Genomic DNA, 24273 nt, shown 5'->3' with positions numbered 1-24273 from the left:
ATACATATTTATTAAATTAATATAAAATCTGAGTCCTATTAATGACAGCGTTTTTATTTTTACAATATAACTACGCAAATAAGTATTATGTAGGTATAGTTATTAGTTCCAATTGAATTTGAAATGATGATGAAAATGATTTCTACTTTTAAAGCCAGATTTATTTTACATCCTTTCGCAATTATAAACTTTTATATTATGAAAATATAATTTGAATATTGTATAGTCTATCAGTTGGCATGCTTTTTTAAAATTTTATTTTAACCCAGGAGTTGCCAAAGTCACAAGTTTTACCGTTAAATTATATTATCCATTTTATACCGCCTCAAAGTGTAAAGTAAAGTAATAAAGTTTTCTTTTGTTCTCGACTTCGGCCTATAAACTTAGTATATATTATTATACACCTACCGGTTATTACCAAACAATTTATGTATATGACAATTTAATAATAAGACGTTTTTAAAGTAATAAATAATAATTTTATGTAAACACTTCAGCAGTATGTTGTAATATTTATATTTCATTTCTGGAATAAAACATTTTATTTTTATTGTTTTGAAACATTTTATGTGTAAAAAAATAGTAACGAAGAAAGTATATTATTTTATATTTTTAGTTTTGAGTTATATAGGAATTGTATACTTAATAAACAATATACGTGTAGTAAAATGTGTAGTAAATCATTTACAAAAACCTACCATAATTACGTATTCAACAGTTTTTTTTATACGTGCATAAGTTATAAGTTTAAGTATACAATGCGAGTAAATGTAAATAAAAGGATGCGTTTTTTCGTGTAAATCGCTGTATATTATAATATTATATATTTGTATAAACATCAATACACTATATTATAATTATTTATAAACTTGCGTGTCGTCGAATTTACGTGAAAAAATTTCAATTGTACTCGGAAATCGATTGAAACGTTGCTAACCACCACTGGTTTACGTCACTTTTGTATGTAAATAAATAAAAAATATAAAAACGAACAACTAAAGCAACGTCGCTGAGAAAATGACTATAGTCAGATTTTTATACACGCGTAATCACACAAGTACACATCACTATAATATATACCTATACTAAATTATTATATATCCACAAACAACTCTGAATGGTGTGTGAATAACGGACAAAGATGGGCGAGTTGATGAAAATAATTACTCACCCGAGTTAAGTTTAGTCGTAAAGTGTGAATACAATATTATGATTATTAAGTCAGAATAAAATGGATAGCAAATAATACATTCAACTTGCTAATAGTTAAACTGTTAACACGGCAAAAATATTAACTCAACTCAGGTTGAAAAAAGTTGATCTTTTTTAATTAACCATGTACTGCAGTGTTACAGATATGGTACATTATAGGTACATGGTTTTAAATAAAAATTAACAATGTTACAATCGTATATGTTTATGATAAAATAATATTAGGTAACTATACATAATATAAATAATAAATATGTACACAATAGTCATTCTTTATGTACTTATTAAAAAAAATAGAATAATTCAACATACATTTTTTAACCATAGTTAACCTAACCTTTGATAACGGAACATTACCTAAAACGTTACATAAAATAACGCTATACCTATACCGGGTGATTCTTTTATCATTGAACACTCATTATTTCAAAAAGTAAATTTTTTTGAAAATATTTTTTTGCATAATTTCAAGTCGTTTAGAAAACAACGTTTTTCTTAAAAAATTATATTTTTAAATATTTTGTATCCTTATATTTTTTTAAGTTTCTTACTTTTTTGAATGAAAACATTGAGTTTTAATTTTATATTCCAAAGCAGAATATTTTTCCTATTATTTTGATACACGCAAATCGAATTTGGGGCAAATTTATGAGTTATAAATATTCAAAGTTTAGATGAGCGGAGTGGAGTGGTACGATGTTACCCCGTGAAATGTCTGTCCACTTCTCCACTCATCTAACTATTCACCCCAAATTCGATTTTCATGTATTAAAATACTAAGAAAAATATTCTGCTTTGGAATATAAAATTAAAACCCAATGTTGTCATTCAAAAAATGTTACCATCAATGATATAATTTAGGCAATAACGTAAATGATTTACATTGGTTGACGATATCGTCAATGCCTAGGGCATCATCAATAGGCAATATAGGCAGTGCTGTAAAAACTAAATATTTTGTTAGCATAGGCGCAACTAGGGACATTTTGCTGGGCAGGCTAGAATTGTATCAGCAGCAGAGACTCTGATAATTTATATTTTAAACTAAAATATGATTAAAAACTGGGGGGGAGTGGGGTACGGATAAAACTAGGCGGGGATAAGCCCGCCAAGCCACCTAATTTTGCCTATGTTTGTAAGGTAATGCATTTATAACTATAAGTTATGACTAAGAGATTATCTTAATGTCTACTTCACTGCAGTAGACAATGTTGATATTGTTGTGTAACAAAATATATTAATTTGGTTAGGAATTTAAAATGGCATTATTCAGAAAAATGTCTAGACTATTGTATAAGTAGGTAGGTTAGGAATGGCAATCATTTTAATATCTGCGGGTAAAAAAAAATTTGAATTCCTTATTCAAGCAATTTAAAAATACACACACATGTTTATTGTTACATTTAAACTTTACATTATTTATTATTCGTATAAATATGAACACATATTTTTCATTAAAATATACTTAAGTATTAAACATTAAAATAACAAAATTGAAAGAAATATGTTTTTTGGATTATTCATTTTATTGTAAATTAGTTTTTAATTAAAAATGTGTTGCTGCATTTTCCAGCTTAGGAATCAATCCTGGGACTATAACTAGTAAATTTCAATTGAATACGTGCTGCACTAATATCTCTTGCCCAAGACGATTTCTAAATGTTGATTTAATTAAATTCGTGGAGGAAAATATACTATATCACATTTTCATATTATATTAAATTAATTTTTCCACTCAATAAGAATCAGATTTTTTGGTTTTAATATATCTATCGACTATCAATTTCTCAATATTTTATTTCTGAAGAATAAATAAATGGTGGTTAGTTAAAATAGTAGTTGATAGGTACATTTTAGCGATGGATGACAATCGTGAAGACGCTTAAACAAATTCTATCGACGACTGCCATAAAGGTCGTAGTATATCGAGTCACAGTTACGTCATAAAGGGTCACTTTGCATAGGCGTGTCTACTGGAGTGGCCGGGTGGGCACTCCCCCCCCCCCCCCCCGGCAGACTGTGCCGCCGACAAAATCATGCAAGGATAAAAAAAAAGTCGTGTGGTATGTACCCTGCAATTTTTTTAGTTACGCATTTATTAATTAATATTATGTTCATCAATTCTTTATAACTACATATAACATGGTACTGTTGTGCCCATTTACCAGGTCTTGCGCTGTGATATCACAGATTAAATAAAATTTTATCTAACCTGTGATAATATGGTTTTATCAGCTAAAAATATCTAAATACCGATTGTTATTTCAAAAATGTGTATAGATAATTTACAACTTGTTAAAATAATTTAAATTTTGTCAGAAACTCAAAATATTTATTTCTGATTAGTTAATAGTTTTACAATTTGTATGTTGTTTACCTTGTATAATGGACGGGGAAAAAGTATTTTTTTTGTTTTGACTATGGTTCTATACTTTTTGATCATAACTAACAAATTTTTGATCATAACTAACCATTGTGAATTTTTTTAACATAAAAAAATGTTTCTTTGTGTTTCTTCATGTACAAAAAAAAAAAAATAGAATCCTATGTCACTTTGTACGGTTCATTGATTAAAATGTAAAAAGCAGACAATTTGTTCGGTCTGGTAGAAATGTACATTGCAATTTGCAGATCGTGGAACTTTTTACTATTATAACAATGCATAGTAAACCTATAATGTATAATATAATATATAAATAAGTTATGACAAATAATATTTAAAATACACAATTAAAAATGTTATAATTCGCAATGTTCAAACAAAAATTCTGATAACAATATGAACAAGTTTAAAAAGTCATGATAAATATGAAATAATATAGTATGGTCAATGTTGTATTGTATAATAACTATATATAGTCAAAACCATCATTGACCACTGACCAGGGATGGAAAACGTTTTTGAAAACGTTTTTAAAAAACGTTATTAAACGGAAAAAAATAAAAAACAAAAATAATTAATAAAACGAAAACGAAAAAAACAAAAAACGAAAACAATAAATAAAACGAAAACGAAAAAAACAAAAAACGAAAACAATTATTAAAACAAAACCGAAAAAAAACTGAAAAACGATAACAAAAAATCACAAAAACCGAAAAAAATTGAATAACGAAATCAAAAACGAAAACGAAAATAAATTATAGTATTAGACATTAATAAATTATTTATACCACGAAAAAAAATATTTCACTTATCTTTACTTTTAGATTCTGAGTGGAACGATGAATGTATTGATTTCACAATGATGTGTGTTTTTTTATTTTTTTTTTTATTTTTGTGACTGTCATCACCTTTTAGAACAGTAAAAGTGCTTGGATTTTCTTCAACAGTATCTTTTCTGATAGGAAAGTGAATCTAGTTGGTACTTTGGGGGGTCAAAAGTAACAATTTTCAATAGTTTTCAAAAGCGCCGTGAAAAAACAAAAGAAAAATTAAGGAAAAACAGGAATATTTACGCAAAATCTGTTTTCGAGAAAATTGATTTTGGTTTTTGGTGCAACTTTAAAACGAATGACTGTAGATACATGAAATTTTCACTGGTTGTTTATATTTACATTTTCTATACATGATAAAATTTTCAAAATATTTTGATTTGTTTTGAGCTGTTTACGGACAATTTCAGTTTCCAATTTAATTAGTTTTTATTTCTATGAATGTCAATAAAACATTATTTGTTGAGTAAAAAATAAAAATACTTGAAAATTTAATACAAGGCTCCTACTATATTGTTACAATGACGTTTGAAAAATATTAAAAATCCTTAGTCACAGTTTTTTTTAATTAGCATTTAAAGTTCAAAAATTGACAAAATATGTAAAAATCACGAAAATTAGCAAATTATTTTGAGTTAATAATTCGTAAAAATTTTTCTTTTTAGAACTAAGATTTTAAAATGTAATACAAAATTTCTAATAGGATAATCTACCTTTATCAAAAAAAAAAATGTCTATAAGAAACTCAAATTAAATTTTTATGAGCGTTTGAAATTCATATTTTTACCACGTAAATATTTAATTCTGTTACCAAAAATTCTAAGAAATACATAAGCACAGTTTATTTTTATAGTAATTTTAAGTTCAAATTTGAACGAAATTACATATTAAAAAACCTGGAATAACTATTTTAGTTATTTTGTTGTGATTGTACAAATAAATTAAATAAATATATTAAATAATATTATTTTTGGGTACTTGAAACTTCTAAAGTATACTATTATATATCTATGATAGTACCACGGTTTGTTGTTGATGTATAACGCGTTACCTAATGGATATTTTGATATGATTAATTTGGAATTTATTATTGATACCTATTATAGGTCAATTTTTTTTTAATACTATAAAATATAAGTATACCTATAATAGTTATGTCTAATATCTAGACTGACAAACCGTCACCGCTCAGAATCGTTTTTCTTATACAGTGATATTATATCATTGAATTCAAATTTAATACTATCCATTATACAGTGACCCACTTGTAACCTACTGTACAGCAGAGCGACATCCACTTACCCCCCCTTTTTTTTTTTGATTTTAAAATTCAGCTGCACAGTGGTCTGAAAAGTTATTTTAGCGGCTCAAAAGCCCCATTTCAAAAAAAAAATTTAAAAAATGTCCCTATTAATTAAGTAAAATATAAAATTTCATAATCATACGTTTATTTTGAAATTGCTTATAACTATATATCAACGTGGAAATTGTATGTCTTATGACGTTTTTTCCCGTCATTTTTAATGAACCTTTACATTTTTTTATGCGGGAAATACAATGGTTTTTTGAATTTTTTTTATTATTTTATTATTGTATGTTTATTAATGCTATTAGGAAGATAAAAATATATTTATTAGGATTATTTTTTTTTAACCATCTAAGGTATTAAAAAATATTTAAATGTTTAAGATTTATTTTGTTTTTTAGCGTGTCAATAAAAATTACTCAATTTTACTCAAATTAATATGTGTACAATGTACAAAAAATAGTTCCCTGGATTTTGAAAATGGTACTTTTTGCGTCCATAGGGAATTAATGCGTACAGAAATTATTTCTGTAAGATTTAATGCAACAAAATATTAATATATTTAGATATTATATTATATTCATATCTGTGTTTCAAGTAAATATTTTAACAATAAATAAGGAATAACTATACATATAAATTCATGATTTGTTGCAACAAACTTTACCAAAATAATTTCTGTACTCAAGAATTCTTAATGACACAAAAAAAACATTTTTGAAATTTTGGGAACTTACTTTATTTTATTACTTATGTACACGTATGAATTTGGGTAAACTTAAGCTCTCTAGGCTACACAACAACCCTGTGAATACGGCCATGGTTAGAGGAGGTCAGGACGAATGTAATGAGACCCTCCCCATGGCCTTAATTCCATAAAGTCAGCAAGTAACATCCAAATCCATCCCGACAGTAAACACGGGTGACACAGTGGCACGCCCGGGGTTGACTAGTCGGTACGGTACCTGACTTAAATACCGGTCGATTTCCAACAGGCAGACACCTTTTCTCAACATAATTTCTTCGTCCAAGTTTTCAACAAGAAAAACGCTCGAAGACAAGAGAAGAGAAGGACCTCCAGAATAACTAGACGCGGACGAGCAGTATACTAAATTGCCAACCAGTCTCTAGCTACATTCAGCGATATCAACGTCGGCAGAAACGACTATCAACACAGCAAGACACCACGTATAAGCCCGTGAGTAACCGTCCGGACATCACCACACACACCATTTGTACGAGTCGACGATCCAGAGTAACCAGCGATTCTCGGCGATGTTTATGCCAGTCGATAAGACACCGGATAGCCCGCAATCCTCACACGGACCTTGAGCAACCCATACGGGTATCGATACACTTATCTTCCGTGCGAATCGATCCCGAGCCAATACCAGTGACCAGGGGCGACCAGACGTCGTTCCGTGTAATACACCAGGTGCCCGAGAACCATACATTCGCGTCGTGTGGGTGGTTTATGGAGACGTCACCCACCGCATTCGAAAGTATCGACCACGTACCAGCTGGGATACGGTGGCGCTGACGCTCACCATCCTGCCGGCTTGGACTCACGACAAACGGAATCCCCCTATCAACCCTCGGCCGCTTTTGAGAGCCTGCCACTCCCGGATCAGATTCACAGTAGCAGTCGTTATTGAAAGCTAGACACTACCTGTGGTCGACCCTGTTCCCCAGTATTGTGTAATCCTCCGATATATATTACACTCTATTGTAAATAGGACGGAGCCCTTCGTCAGTCGTGAAATTACGCCGAACTCGGCATCCCACTTTTCAACCTGGCTACTGCGCCGTGCCAGCGTACTCGTCATAAGCCTTGTACATAAATAATATCTACCATAAAAATAAAGAGACAAACTGATACCATAAAAACGGAGTTATTATTTCAAAACTACGAAACAGACCTAAGAGCTACTGTTTCAAAATGAACGGAAAAAAAATCGTAAGACATACTATTTCCACGTTATCACGTTTATATAGTTATAAACAAGTTCAAAATAAACGTATAATTATGAAATTTTATATTTGACTTGAGGAACATATTATGATAATTGATAATAGAGGTTTTTTAAAAAAAATTTATTTTGGAATGGGACTGTTGAGCCGCTAAAATAGCATATCAGACCACTATGCTCAGGCCCATTGGTCATTTTCTACATCAACAAGCAAATTCAATAAACATTTTTATCAATAATTGGTGAACATTTCTGGAATTATCGTCATCATTACCTAGAGAATATTTCGAAATGCATCATCGCGTGAAAATAATGGCCATTAACTTTATTTCCTATTCAATATCTTATACTCCAATCTATAATTGTATTGGAAATATCAAATATCTTTATTGAATATATAGTCATAACGTTAATTTCTTAATTTACGTCTTTGACGGTAACATAGTATATTATATTACTGTGTATAATATGGTAGTTAATAATGTTATGATAATGGTGATCATTGGCAAAACTAGGGGGTGCAAAATGATCGTTAGCATCCCCAAGTTCTAATTTAGCACACCTTGTTTTTTTTATGTCTAACTATATCATTATTACAGTGGAATATCATAAATGTTATGTTTTTTAAAATATGAAATATTATAGCACCCCATATTTTAGAGGTCTAGTTGCGCCTATGTATTACTATGTTCAAGTTGTGTATAGATCCAGATCCAGTTTCCAGTTTTCAGTTACTATGATGATGGTATGCGCGATATCGCGATGATCTATGCCGTGTATCATACGTAGATACTAGTTAAGCGACCTGATAGGGAGTGACAAAAATCCCCCCGACAACTAATATAATGGGTTGTATATTGTATTATACACACAAACACAAAACAAAAAAAAATAGTAATTATAAAAAACTAAAAAAAAACATTACACCCCACGTGTCGTGGCAAGACCCGCGTTTAAACACACACAGGTCACAGATACACGCACAGCACTAGCAAGAGTACAACTAAAGGGAATAGTACAAAAAAACAAACGTAATTTATAACATCAAAAATAAAACCAACACTCGATTAAACCTACAACATAATATAATATTGTATAATGTACCTACATAGGTAACAAAAGATGATGATGATGATGAATGATGATAATAATAATAACGATGATGAGATGATGATGATGATGATGATGATGATGATGATGATGGTGATGATGATAATGATAATGATGATGATGATGATGATGATGATGATGATGATGGTGATAATAATTACGTTTCACAACATCAAACGAATATTTTACACGCGCACACAGGATAATATTTAGGTACATATATACATGTATAACAGGTGGGTTGGGCGGGTAGAGGTAATGTGTATCGTCGTCATATAAATGTAATAATATGTATAATTTATGTCCTAAGCGTATTAATGTATGCAAGACACATCTAGAGGGTAAATCACCACCGGCAATAAGCGTGCATATTGGTTATTGCAATGGCTGGTATTTTCATCATCTGGTGGAATCGTTTATTGTATCGATATTGTAAAGGATGTATGGTCACCAGATATTCTACAAAGGCATAATCACTGGGGTTTCCATTTTTTTTTAAAGTCGTTTATGCCTTTTGTCCTGACTATTTTAATTGGGAAACCAAAATGTCTCGTTTTACAAAAAACGCTCCATGTATACTATACACACTGCAGGGATGACCAACATATTTTTGATTAAACTCTACTGAGAATATATTTTTCCTTTGAGGATCGACTAACAAAAAAATATTTTTATTTTTATTTTTAAGTTTTTATTACTAATATATTTTATAAGAAGCATACTAATTAAAAAAAATAAATGAAAGTGTTTCACCCCATTTTTTCATCAATCATCTAGTTAGTCCAAATCTGATTTTTGAATTTTTAAATATACCTACCAAAATGCCATATTTTAAAATTCTTGAGATTTTTTTGTACTATTTAACACTTAAGTACTGTGGAGATTACAAACTTCTGATTGAAATGCGAAATTCCCTTTCCTTCTGTAAATTATTTAGTGGATTATTTTTTTGAAAAAGTTTATGTATGTATCAAAATCAAAATATTGGTACAAGTAGTTGTTGAGTTATTTAACTTTACGTACCAAGAATAATAGGTTCATAATGAGATTATAAATGAGTTGATTTGAAAATGTTAGTAATTGATATTACCTAATCTCGATGGCTAAGAGGCCAAAAGTTGTATGTCCAATTTTTCTTAAAATCGTTTTATTAGTCCATAGGGTTTATCTGGGTCATATTTTTGATTCGGTACAACATTATAAGTCAATATTATAGTTAAAACATGTTTTATTTATAGTTTAATTTTTGTTTTTTAGTGCACACATATAACAAGTCTCAGTTTTGAGACATACAATGAATATTATAACAATATAACATGATCAAAATAATTAAGTAGATAAATATAACAAGTCCGGACTTGTTACTTTTGTCAAAAACAATTCATTCAATTTTGGACGTTTAATGTTTCAGATAATATTGAATTTGTTTATCTATTTATAAAAAATGAATGTGTCCAGACGTATTATTTTAAATAATAAACATTTTTAATTTTAAATTACACTAAATAATATGACATCTTCAATTATCATAAAATATCATTAAACACGGGTTTTATTAGACTAAAAATTTGATGAAAAATGTTATTTAATTATTTTTCACATTCAATAAAAAAATCCAATATTTTTTATATTTTTTAGTTTTTTACTGCAATTATATAAACAAATTTAATTTTTTATATCAAAAAAATTAGTCTTACGTACATTTTAACTATTTATATAATAAATTAATTAGAGTTTATATTAAATTAACAACTTTTAATATGTCCATCAAAACCTTATAAATATGTTCACGGTAAAAATATATTATAATTGCCATTCATAACAAGTACCATTTAAATTTAAAAGAAACATTATAATTACGTTTAAAAAAAATTTGAATATTTAAAAGTAATAATGTATGTAATCTATACATAGATTATTTTACAAACAAATCAGTTGCTAGTTTGCTACACCGAATATCAAAAATCTACAACCCAAATTATTTGGTGTAGAATAATTTAAAATCTTAAAACTGCTTTCCTGTAAAATTTAGTGTTTGGGATATACAATTTTTGGCCTCTTAGCCATCGATCTATCAACATTTATTTTTCGTAAAAATAATTCAAGTATAATGAATACTAGCTCCAATATTACATTTATTTTATATTTTCTTAAAACCATTTTAAGGTCTATATCCTTATTATATACATTTTAATATAGGTACCTGGGAATCTAAATGTTCGAATTGTGAATTAAGAACATTGGGGTTTAATTAAAAAAACAGAAGTGTGTACTGTGTAGGTACCGTTATTCATTAAGTAGTACCTAAAATCTTAACGATTTGAAAATATTGTTATCAGGTATATTTAAATATTCCAAAAATTAGAATTTAAATAAATGTTCTATTTAATGAAAAACTAGGCTTGAGCATACTTGGTGATTAACTGCGTATATATCATTTTTTGGAGATAAATAAAACGGAAACCTATTGTTTAGTTTTAATACAATAGTTTTTATCAAATATTTTTAGAAACAGATGTTAAAACTAACTCCCACGCACCAGAATAATAATATTCTGTCAAACGTACATATACAATTCAAGGAGCATACACTCGAAAAAGAAAAGTATTTATATGTATGCGAGAGTCGACAACAATTTAATATAAAAACTTTGCGTTATTTTTAGTACCATGTTTTGAATTTTAAAATGTGTCTACCCTATAATAATATCGCAGGATCAATGGGATTTGTAAGAAATTGTCCAATGGTCTTCGGAAATAATATTATTCACAACAACAACCATATTATATTAATGTAAATTATAATAACCACGCGGTGCATATTATACACAAAATCGCCAACAGTGGTTTACCCCCTCACCCCTCACCCGACCCTTTCGTACTTTTTGCACCAACGATTTGGTGCATTTGTAGTGGATGTAACGTTCGGCGGACGCCAACAGCGCACAAGCTGTGTCCACGGTGATACCGCCGCCCGTGTCGGCAAAACCCGTACAGGCGGCTCGCAGCTCGTCCAGTCCGTAACAGTCGGCCGCATTCAACACGCCTGATAAAACAATACTATTGCAGTAGACACGACATTATTGAACAATTAGTGCGTTTGTCAACCGAAACTCAGACCTTAGCGCGCGAACTTAAATTATGGTTTATGAGAAAAAAATGTAGTACCTACAAAAAATATTGTCTTCGAAAAAAAATGTACCTATGTAATAATACTATGAAATCGTTTCGAAATCCTCTCAAACAGTATTCATACGTATATCATACGTCATATGCGTATTTTATATTATAGAATTCAAACTGTCATGATAGTCGATGATGAATATAATATATATTATAGATACGGCATGTCAGTACCTACCGTCCCCAAAATCGTTTAGATATTCCTACGCCAAATTGTATGATAACATTAAGAACAAATGCTTTATGAATGTTATAGTTTTAATTATATCATTAAAGTTCAACTCCACACAAAGCAGAATGCTGCAGTGTGTTAGCGTGTAAGTAAGTATTATGACATTGATTTTATAAAATCAATGATGACGCGAACACGGGATATACTGAACTCTTGTACATTCACCCTTTATATACATTGTGCATTTCAACTTGATTATAATTATAATTAACTTAATGCGGGTTGATTAATATTAATTGTAAATAGGGACTTAAAAGTTTCGGAAAAATATTCATTGTATTATTTATTATTAAATAAAGAAGCACAAAGTCAACTTCCTTTTTGTGGGGTTGGTAGGTACACAAACAACATGGTAGTAAATATTGTTTATATATACATATATATTATATACTAGGTAATATATTTTTAAAAGATATTAAAACTTTCAATCTCGTTTATTAGTTTTATTATAGGAATATTGAAAAATAGTGCAACGTAATTGGGAAGGACTCCGGCCATTTCGAAGCATATCCCGTTTGTTAGGAACTCAATTAATAAATATTGTCGACATGTTTTTGCAAAATATAAAACTACATATTTTTTTTTAATTATTATTATTGAACGTTGCATAAAACTTATAAAAAAAATTAAATATACTATATATTCATACGCAAATATGTCTATTATTATCTATTATTATTATTTATAATATCAACCTACCTAGTAACGTTCGTGGTTGTAACGTCACACAACCAGTGTGAACATATTCTACCAACTGCCGGAACACGTCGGCGTCGAATTCTTCGATTACGATCACCGTCGGCGATGTTACACTCGCAGCATTACTTATCGATGTCGCCACAGTTCCGACAGAACTTCCTCGTTTATATTTTGACCAAGACGTTGATGCATTGGATCCGGCAGCCACCATTTTGCTATTGTTCTTAATACTGTTCCTATTCGGTGGTGATTTTTGTTGTTGCTATGAGTATTTTGGTACAAGTTTGTTCGTCAACAGCAACACACAAGACATGACATACAAATAACGAAATAAATAATATAATATACCACTTTCGTCTCTATTATAATACGGCTATCAAACATTCGACTTGTCATTATAATAATATAAAGTGTCAATATATTTAGCAAGGGTAAATCGATAACAACTATACAATTATAATATGTATACTCAACAAAATGATATCAGAGTTTATATTTTATATTATACCGCACTATAATATAGAGATGTCAGTTATTTCGTGATATTGTTTGTATTTTGAAAATCAAGAACTACTTATATACATAACAGTGATAGAGTGGTCCCTATATTGTATATAAGTGCGTAGTGTAGGATAAAATAATACTCTGTTCATACATCAAGCCATTATTAAATATTTACGCAACAGTGTTTACTGACGTAGGTAGTCTTTAGACCTTAGTTCTTCCATTAGAAGACCTCAATTTGTTTTAGGATGTAGTTCAATACTATACTAAATGTCTCAGAAAAGTGTGTATATAAAAAAAATAATGATCGTTTAGAAGACAAGTAACGTTTGTTAATTAATATTATTATTATACCTAAAATAATAAATTAATACACAAAGATAAAAATGGTAAAAAAATCATTATGCCAACCATTAGCATAATTAAAAATTCTTTAACATTTAAACACTCATCATTTACATATTTTATGTTAATCTTTATGTTCTTTATCATGTAAAATCTGAATTAACTATCAAGTAATTGTTTTTATAACTGTAGGTACATTTGTTATGGGTATATTTATAAATATAAACATCCATGTTAATTGTTGAAAATTCTTTAGCTCCCTTAAGATGATATCCCCATAAATCAATTAATATTTTACAAAAATAAAATATTTGGTGGTTAACATTTGTTTACATAAATATTAACTAAACATAATGAGAGCATTTCGTGAAAAATATCAGGATACACTTACCCGTGATTGATACTGCTGTTGATGATTGTGTTGAATCAGAGGTTCTGAACTACGTTTTAATAACATTCTCAACCGATTTTGTTGTTGAGGGTTTTGACTCCCACCTGCAGCACCAGATAATTGCTTTATTAAGCCTCCACTGCGTTTTGATGAACTACCTCCGATTGAGTGTTGTTGGTGTTGTAGTTGTTTTCCATTTGTATCGTATAACATTTTATAAAACACTCTATAAACATAAAAAAAAACCATTAAAAGAGTTAAAATATTAAACATAACATTAAAAAAATATAACAAGCGTATCCTATGTAATATTTTTCACTGGTCATCAACTTTTTTTATTTGTTACTTAATTAAGTGCACATTGCACTCTTCGCATACTTATTGTATGCATATTGTATAGTAATAAAAATTTCAAATCACCGCGAGATACGCCGTATAATATGATTAATATTTTATATACGTCATAATTATGTACGAAATGTATAAACGTAGACTTTAATCATGACAAACAAAGCGGGACTTAATATTTATCCTCGATGTATTAATTTGTCATTTCCCTCAAAACCGTAGAAAATTAGTACAGTCATTAATGACAAAACTTTAATAAGCCGGTATACACTGATAGAATGTGAAAATTACATTAATTTTTTTTACCAGGCTATAACTTATTAGTTGTTAAAAATAATATGTCAAATGTTTTTTTCACAATTTATTAATTACTTACTTACTAACATCACTAAATAATTAAAGCACCTTAAATAACACCTGACAGCTGTATATTTATTTTCATGAAATTATTATTTATTTTCAATATAATATCTGTATAGTATAGTTAATGTTTAGCAAATTCAAATTTAAAAACTATTGAGGTAAATCATAAAATTATTTAGACTCAAGATCAGTGTTGGGAAATATCTAGATAAGTTATCTAGATAAAAATTATTTATCTTTTATCTTATCTAGATAAATTTCTACACAGTTATCTTTATCTTCATCTAGATAAAATTCTAGTTATCTATGAGTACTTATCTAGATAATTTATTTAAATGAACTAAAAAAAAATTTGAAAATTTAAAATATTTTTATTATTTCATTTTTACATTTTTCTATTTTTCGTCTATTACATAGAAAACACGTTTGGTAATATGCATTATAATACCATGTTTTTAATATTTATTAATATTCATTGTTAGTATGGAGTTTTACATCATAAAAAATGAGAAAACTCAAAAATAGAAATATGTAATGGGCATGTAGTAGGTAAGATTGTAAGAACAACTAATAATAGCAAAAGCAAAAACATCTACCCCTGCTACCCGCCGGCCAACACCGAATGATGATGGTTTCATTAGCTGATACCCGTTTCATAGAATTGTGTACAAAGTATGAAAAATAATTATTGTTTTAAACCGACAAAAATAAACCAACATTCATGGATATTGGACTCACAAGAATAATAATATTATAATAATTGTAATTTATAACAATTTAATATTTATAAAACCCTATTAGAATTCTCGGTATTTCAGTTATCGCTTAACCGATCTGTACAACCTCTGTCCTCTGCTTGAAAAAATTTTAAATTATGTATTTTTTTTACCTGTAGACTCAAGTAGGTATCCTGAATATTTTCAAAATTAAACATGAAATTATCTCATATTTATCTAGATAAAAATGTACTAATTTTTATCTGTATCTAGATGAAAATTATTACAGTCATCTTCATCTTTATCTAGATAAATTATTAGTTATCTATTCCCAACACTGCTCAAGATCACAAATAATGAACTAATTTTTATTTTAATTGTTTTTTATTTTCTAAACATTTTTTTGGACTATATTATCTAAAAGTTGTATACTCTAGTGTTTTCATAGATTGGAAATTTAAAACAGGTGATACTATAAAAATACAATTTTTAAAATATTCCAAGTTTTCCAGGAAATTGCGAAACCTATCCATTCAAGATGATTCGGAAATGAATCCCACATGTGTATACTGTATAATCTTAAAAGACAATCCATAGATACAGAATTCGAAGAAGCGAAGACTAAGATCTTGGATCAGAAAGCAGCACATCATGAAAAATTATCACGTATCATATTTTATGTAATGTGTTAATACTGAAAAGACGAGAATAAAAAAAAGCACGTTATGACGTTTGGTGTAGTGCCAATATTGATATTAAACAAAATATGCAACTGGCACCAAAAAAATTGTTAATAGTTAAAATACATATTACTAATCATGTAATCCACAAGCATAAGGTTAACTAAGGGGAATTCAGCACCAACAGTTTTTTCATTAAAACTGCCCCCCTGCATTTTTGTAAATTACGTTATTTTTTCAATTTAAAATTTATCTAGTAAGTATAATAGGCATGTAGTATATAACCAATATTTTCAAATAAGAACATTTTTTTTTTTTTATTCTGCTGATTGTAATTATTTGTTTATACTCAGCGGTCAGAAATATAATTTTGGTCGATTACCTATTACTTTATATTATCACGATCGTTATAACTTACAACTTATAAGTTAAGCATTTAAATGTATGGTTTTAGTTAAAATATGTATATTGATATATACTATAAGTTGACAAATCTGTATATACTATCAAAATACCTGAAAATAATGTGTCAGTTGGAATACCAAATGACCTTAAACAAATCAACCTATTTAAGGATTAAAAATACTCCCTTCCGTATAATTATAATAATTTTGGTTATTAATATACGATAATAAGTTTACCCGCACAAAGTTAAACTTCAGAATATATATGCCACTAGGAAGATAGTTTGCCAAAGTACGTCAGGATACTTCAACGCATTAGACGATTTCGGTTTGCCATTCAAAAATTAACTACATTTAAAGATTTTCGAGCAAGTGGATTAAACGTTTGTGGGCTAACGTTTGTGGAATATCCTACCAAATTTGGTACCAATTGATTATTAAATAGATAATTTAAAATTATAATAATATATTTATATATAAATACATATTTAAGTATTTAATAGACGTTATCATAAATATGTGGCTCTTCTACAGTAATGTACCATTTTTGCCTATACATTGCGCCGGGTTATATTTTAAAAGTTTTTTTATAAATTAACTTCTCTACATTTAATTTGTTTTGTTTAAAAACGAACCAACAATACCATGAACTATGAAAAAAAGAAAAATTATAAATACAAACTACAATTGTTGTCAGGGAATTCATATAGCAGTCCTTTATACATTTATAGTACCAACAATATACAATTTAATATTGGTACCCAAATTTAGTTGTATTAGGTTTTTAAGTTATTTAACTATTTTAAGTTATTAAAAACACATAATCGAAGAAGTATTAAATTTTAATAAATACAAATTCATGTATATCTAAATATATATAAAATGTTACAAATATAATATAGTAGAATTGTTATTATAATTTAGCATAATATTATTTTGTATTCATTGAATAGTATATTACAATACTAATATCATTAATTACATTTTAGTAGAAGTGCCATTTTTTTTTATGTAATTACACTGATTTGCATAAGAGCTATAACATTTACAATAGATTATAACGTAATCTTAATATGATCTTATTAGTTATTATTATGCTCCGCCAAATGCTGAGGTTTATATATTACAATACGGCTAAACGGCTTTAATAACATATACATAGGTATTGGTAACAAATATCCACTAATAATTATTGTTCTTAATCATTCCTAACCGTTCTATTTTAAATCTGTATCTCCACATTAATACACTTAAGACAGCATTATTTATACTGCTGTGTAAAGTTCTAAAATACAAGCAGTTTCATAATTCATGAATTATTCAGCACATTTATTATAGTCCATTTTACGAAATGGGCATATTTCGGCTCAATTCATGAATTAAGCATTATGTGTTTATTTTATGAAATGGAAAATGTTATACTCGGCATTTTATGTAGTGATTACACGATCTTATGAGAGAAAAATGTGGTTTACGGTAATTAAATAGCAAAATATTTAAAGTAATATGGAAATCTTCCAAGGATGCGAAAATGCGAAACACCAACCTTTTCAACAAAATGTTTTTAATGCAATTACAACAATAAGCCAATATTTTTTAAATTGAAATATGAGTATAAAAATTCTACGAAATAACGTACCTGATTAATTTCAGTAAACAATATATCTTTTCAATATAAATTACTAAGTAAAATTGAACATTAATTAATCATTTAACAAATTATATTAATCCTATTATTATTTTATAATTTTACTGTTGACTTTTGTATTATAAAATCAACTAGTTATTATAATATGACAATGTTTTATAGGTATACCATGTAAAATACGTATATTCACTAATGTCATTATAATATATAATTCATTATTAATACATTATAAACTACTTACCGGCTTCTAGCCGCGAGTATTGCCTTAACAGCACACACTGGTTCTCGTGTTTCACCGACTAAAAATGTAACGTCACACACCTCTGGGATAGCTGCAAGAAACTTCAAATCATCTGCTAATCCACCTTTATATTCAAACAGTGTTTCGTCCATTGCTGTAGATTTTGTAGTAACTGGATACTGTGGCTCCATTCTTATAAAGCTATTATATCACACATAGATAAGTGTGATATTATACAGGTTATTTGGATAATGCACTAGTAACTATATTCATAACTATGTAATTGAATAATCGTTAGATTTCATAATCAATTTACTTCCAATATCTCGATAGAAAAAATACAAAATACTACATAGGTATACCTCAACGTCAATACCGAAATTTAAGGTTTTTATATTAATTTAATGATGTTTAGTTACTGTGTTTTCTAATTTTCCAATAAGGTTAACACAGAAAAACACGATCATAATAATTATGTATATAATATATTTTTGTTAGGTATTACTTTTAAATAATACTTAAATATTTTCATACTATACAAATTAGGAATTTAAACCATGTGGTACATAGAGGTTATTCTAAAAACTTTAAACACTTGGAAAAAGTAAAATTTGTGATACACTTACTTTTAATAAAATCTGTTTGGTATCAAAAATTTAATTTAGCATGGGTAGTTGGTCAATATAACGAGTGCCTATTAGCCTTAACTTACAAGTGTTTAAATAATTATAATTATAATTAGAGAACTGGACCAAATTGTTGACAGTTATTCATGAATTACTCTTCTCAACTTATCTTAACTTAAAGTTCTTATTTAAGTTATAAACTAATTAATTACTTGTTTTTAATTCAATTTTTATACATATGTTTTTAAATATGAAATAAAAAATGAATGTTGTCATTTAAAAAATTAAAAACTTGAAAAATAATAACAATAAAAAAATGGTAAAAATATAACTTTTTTTAACCTATTGTTTTATAATAATATCAAATTATGTAAAACAATATTTTTTAAAAACGTTAACTAGAATTATAAGCGCCTGCCATAAAATTAATTGCCTTGAAGGTTTTACTATTTCAGAAAATTTAGATTGTTCTACCTATAGTAGCAACAAAAAAATGAATGCATTTTTTTTTAATTGTTTAAGTTTAAATTATAGAACATACTGCAGTTTAAAAAATACAACGATATATAGTAAATATTATTTACTATAGGTATATATATTTTTTTAACAATATTTGTTATTTTAACCCTTATAGATTGTGAGCATTTTTAATCTTAATACAACTTATATGTATTCTCTTTTTTTAACACTGTACCTATCTAAATTACCTTAAATATCTTGAATATAATTTTTATAAAGGTTTAAATACCTACAGTTAATAATGCGTGAATAGCATAACTTTCATAATAAATCAATATTGATAGTAATGTCTAATATTCAATCTGTATCTTTTTACACAATTTATTCAATATTTATAATATATAAAGTTATATTTAAAGTTGACTAAAATAGTAGAATCTCTATAGACACATAAATATATTTAATGTGTCGTAATGCGCACACCCATACTAATAATAGTATTAATATTGTTTATAGGAAATAAAATAGCGTGTGTTTGTCCGCCTCAATAGCTTCAAAAATATAGGTACCTAAAAATAGACTGTTTCTGGTTATAAATGTATGTGTATGTTTTGTAATGTTCAAATGGGTACAAAGTTACATTCACAGGTATCTGAAAATTATCGACTCACACAGTATGCTATAAAATCCCTCTGTGCATTAGTTAGAAACATAAAATTATTAGTCATAATACAGTGTTATTGTAGGTACCTATCTAATAAATAATAATTAATTACCAAAAATTATTATAATATAGGCCAAAAAGTAATATCATCCATTTCCAAGACCAAAATTAAAATATTCAATAATTGTAATTATTACACTATTTGATACTTAAAATAACCACAAGTCACCCCCCCCCCCCCTAAAAAAATTATAATAACACAAGGCTTAAGTAAATAAATGATACCTATGTCCTATAGTTATATTTTTGTTTTCTTAATGATGTTACCCCTATAACTTTTCTTTTTATAATATAATATATTTTCTGTGAATATGCAATTTACATTATAATTTATATTTTACATTTTTATTTCTTACAATTTATTATAGGTATTCATAAATAATATTTGATGTTTACGGTCATTATTATTTCTCATAAGTTAGGTAAAGTGTAAGATAGAAAAAAAAATTAACTCGTTAAGTTAGAAATAACATAAAAAAAATAACTTGTTATGTAACTTAACTTTAACTTTTTAACTCGTTAATGGCCAGTTTTAAATTACAAAATAATTCAATAAAATACAACAAAAATTGTAATATTGTATATGGTGCTCATTGTAAAAAAACGAACTGTATTTACCAGTTATTAAAAATTGAAACAAAATATAAATCTAAGATATTTTAATTATTAAGCCACATTTAATGATTTAGGAATTTGGAAAAGTAGAAAAAAGAACATAATTTATAGAAAGGATTAAAAGTTTTCTTACAAAATATAATTATAAAATACATATTGATCATTGTAACTATTGCTAATTTGTGTTTCTAATTTAAACTTTAAGTATTTTACATTTTTTTGAATTATTTCTAACTTTTTTATTCATTTACCTTTACACAAGTAAATATTGATGGAACAGCACTAACAAAAAAAAAAAAAAACACGAATAATAATGAATTTTAATGTGATTAAAAAAGGGGAGAAATGTATGAAAAAAATGTTCTATATTTATTGGTAAGCATTTTGAATAGATTATTAATCGTTATATTTAACATTTAAGCAGATTAAACTCAAATAAACAACAGTACCTTTTGTGTTTTCAATTTTCATTAAGACATACAATATATTATATAGATGGTGTGAAATGTTTATAAATTATATAAATGATTCGAGTTTTGTACAATGATGCAGAATCACGTCATATGTATTCAATTAAACGCATTTTTAGAAATCAAATTACAGCTTCGTTCAATACAATTTAAAAAATACCTAGTACAAGACTAAAATAATAATAGAAGATAACACCGGCGCGTACATACTCATAAAATATGATATAATATAATTGTATAATACAAACGACCAGTAGCGTACGCAGGATTTTAATTCGGTTAGGGTTTTACCTGAGTAAATAATTTAGATTATTTTTTTCTAAACAGTTTTTATGTAACAAATTATAGTTAGTCTCAAATGTAGTCTACGCCGCATTTACAGTATTTAATCTGGTTATCTATATAATCATAATAAAAGTGGTAATAATCGATGGACTATGATACACCATCGATTATGGCAGACGTTTAGCAATGTTCTAAATCAGCCGAAAAAAAATCTACGATGATCGACGTATTTGTCATATTCAAAAATGTATTCTATATCTATTAAAAATTACCAAAAATTGATCTGTGTGTAAAAAAATGGTGGTAAATAAGATTTTTTGCTAAAAAAAAGAAATTTTAGGGGGGGATCAGAACCCTAGAATCCTACCCCTGCGTACGCCACTGCTGAAACGACAGTTAGGATATCAATTTGAAACTCACTATTTTATATTGTGTTATCGCGAAAGAGTCAAACGGTTGCGTCTGCCTCAGCCGATGTGTGCGTACTGCTCGGGCATGTGAATGTTTACCGTTAAAGTTTTCCCTCGACACATGACGTATAATTATGTGTGGCTGAGTGTGGCACTGGCTGCGGCGCGGCGGCGCGGCGAGCGTTTACGATGTGGCGCGCGTCAGACCGATTAAAGGACGTCGTGCTCGCGCTTTTGCAAACGGTGGTATGCTATTAATAACAGTACGAATAATAATAGTAATAAATAACAATAATAATAGTAATAGTAATCGTAGTAAAAGCGCTACACCCGCGCAAGACCGTACACCGTGGTATCCGCGGAGAGTAGCGTCGACGCGACGACGGTGACGTTGGCAGTAATTCTGACGTCGGGTGGGCCTGTGGGATGAACAGTGGCGTACAGGGATCGCGCGAAAGAGAAAGCGACGGCGTGTGGTCGTGTGTGTGGTGGTGGCGGATGGTGGTGGCGATGGTGGTGGGGATGGTTGGTGTGGCGGTGTGGGTGGTGGAGGTGTGCGAAAACGGGTGTTGGTGAACGGCGCAAACGTAGGAAATGATGCAATGATGAAGAAGATGCGAAGGGCGGAGACGACGAAACGAGAGGGCATGAACGGCATAGGAAAAGCGAGCGCTTGTTATAACCGTCTATACGGAGTGATCCATTTAAAATAAGCCATTATTTATTTTAGAAAACATTAACTTTCACATAATTTACTTTCATATTTTTAGGTCATTACTAGACAAAATGTTTCGAAAAAAAATTATTTTTATTATTTTTCAAGATTTTTACTAATTTTATATTTTTTGGGGTAATCCTATACCACTCCACTCTACTCATCTAAACTGTAAATATTTTAGGTATACTCATGCAAAATTTGAGATTTATACATCAAAGTATAAAAATAATCTGCTTTGGAATAAGGAATTAAAAACACATGTATTGTAATTAAAAAAGTAAACGATTTAAAAAATTATGACAATATAACAAAAATACTAAAAAATATTTTCAAAAACGATAATAGATTTTGAAATAATGAGTGTCTTACATTAAATGGATCACCCGGTATATGTATATATATATATATATATATATGTATCTATATATGTGTATGTATAGAGAGTTATAAGTGGAGGAAAACGAGCTCGTGGACAAGCTGCAAGCTGCAGCAAGCTCGTGGTCTGACTGTCGGCTGGCAGCCCGCGCAAGTTCTCCATAACCAATCGATAGATATATACATTATTCGTACGTGTGTGTCAGTGTAAGTGTACAGAATTGTGTTTAGTATATTATATAGGTATACATTACGCTCAAAGGCCGTATTATTAATAATAAATGCGTCCGGCCGTATCGAGAGTCGCGACTAGCTGTTTTTATTTAATCCGTCGTCTTCACGTTTATACGTATAAATGTATAATATTATATGCTATCACATTATGTTAATGTTATTCTATTAAATTATATGTCGCGAGTACCTCAGAACATTATTTATTAATAAAAATATTATATTACAATATCTGAACCATGTGCGTCCGTGATTCGATATTGTCACTTTACCCGAATGCGCACACTCGTATCCTCGCGTATCATATGATTAAGCACACCGATAAGTACCTATATATTGTCGGACTACTTTTTAAAACCAATATTTGTTTGGACGTAAGGCGTGAGAAAACGTAACTAATCAGTGCACTAACCTGCACGCGTGTCGAACGTGTGTTTATACAATATTATAATATATCTTAGGTACACGAGTACCTTGCCTTAACCACTCAAGCACAATAAGCACTAGACTACCTATATATTGAAATGAACTTAACGTTACCGCGGGCACATTAGAAGATCTGGAAACGTATATATAGAATGCCCAATGTAGGCCGACAATGCGTTGAAATTATTTTCACTGGTGGCCCGGGGGTATTTGATACAAAACGACCTGAAGCATATAGTAAATAAAAAAAAATGAAGATATTATATAATACATAGTTTTGTCTAAAGAAAATTTCTACAAACTAAAAATTATTTCATCTCTATAAAGTATAATATTAAAATTGCAACATTGCAACATTTTCAAAAAAAGA

General features: G+C 28.5%; 1 protein-coding gene across 2 annotated transcripts in view; it reads right to left on the bottom strand.

Moving 5' to 3' along the window:
* Nucleotides 1–22556, bottom strand: part of LOC100569402 (serine-enriched protein-like) — a 29446-nt gene extending 6890 nt beyond the window's left edge. Inside the window, exons 1-5 of one of the 2 annotated variants that reach the window (XM_003246836.4) lie at nt 22164–22554; nt 18565–18765; nt 14165–14390; nt 12925–13186; nt 11693–11856 (exon numbers count right to left, since the gene is read on the bottom strand). In XM_003246836.4, coding sequence (XP_003246884.1) covers nt 11693–11856; nt 12925–13186; nt 14165–14390; nt 18565–18755 — 843 coding nt within the window. In that variant the 5' untranslated portion in view covers nt 18756–18765; nt 22164–22554. Of the gene's footprint in view, nt 1–11692; nt 11857–12924; nt 13187–14164; nt 14391–18564; nt 18766–22163 lie in introns of both variants that reach the window. The other variant, XM_029488257.1, reaches the window with a different exon arrangement.
* Between the last annotated feature and the right edge of the window lie 1717 nt (nt 22557–24273).

The sequence above is a fragment of the Acyrthosiphon pisum genome, chromosome A1, assembly GCF_005508785.2.
Source record: "Acyrthosiphon pisum isolate AL4f chromosome A1, pea_aphid_22Mar2018_4r6ur, whole genome shotgun sequence".
Taxonomy (NCBI): Eukaryota; Metazoa; Arthropoda; class Insecta; order Hemiptera; family Aphididae; genus Acyrthosiphon; species Acyrthosiphon pisum.
The sequence above is the reverse complement of the archived record's forward strand: the minus strand, read 5'-3'. Positions and strand labels throughout refer to the sequence as shown.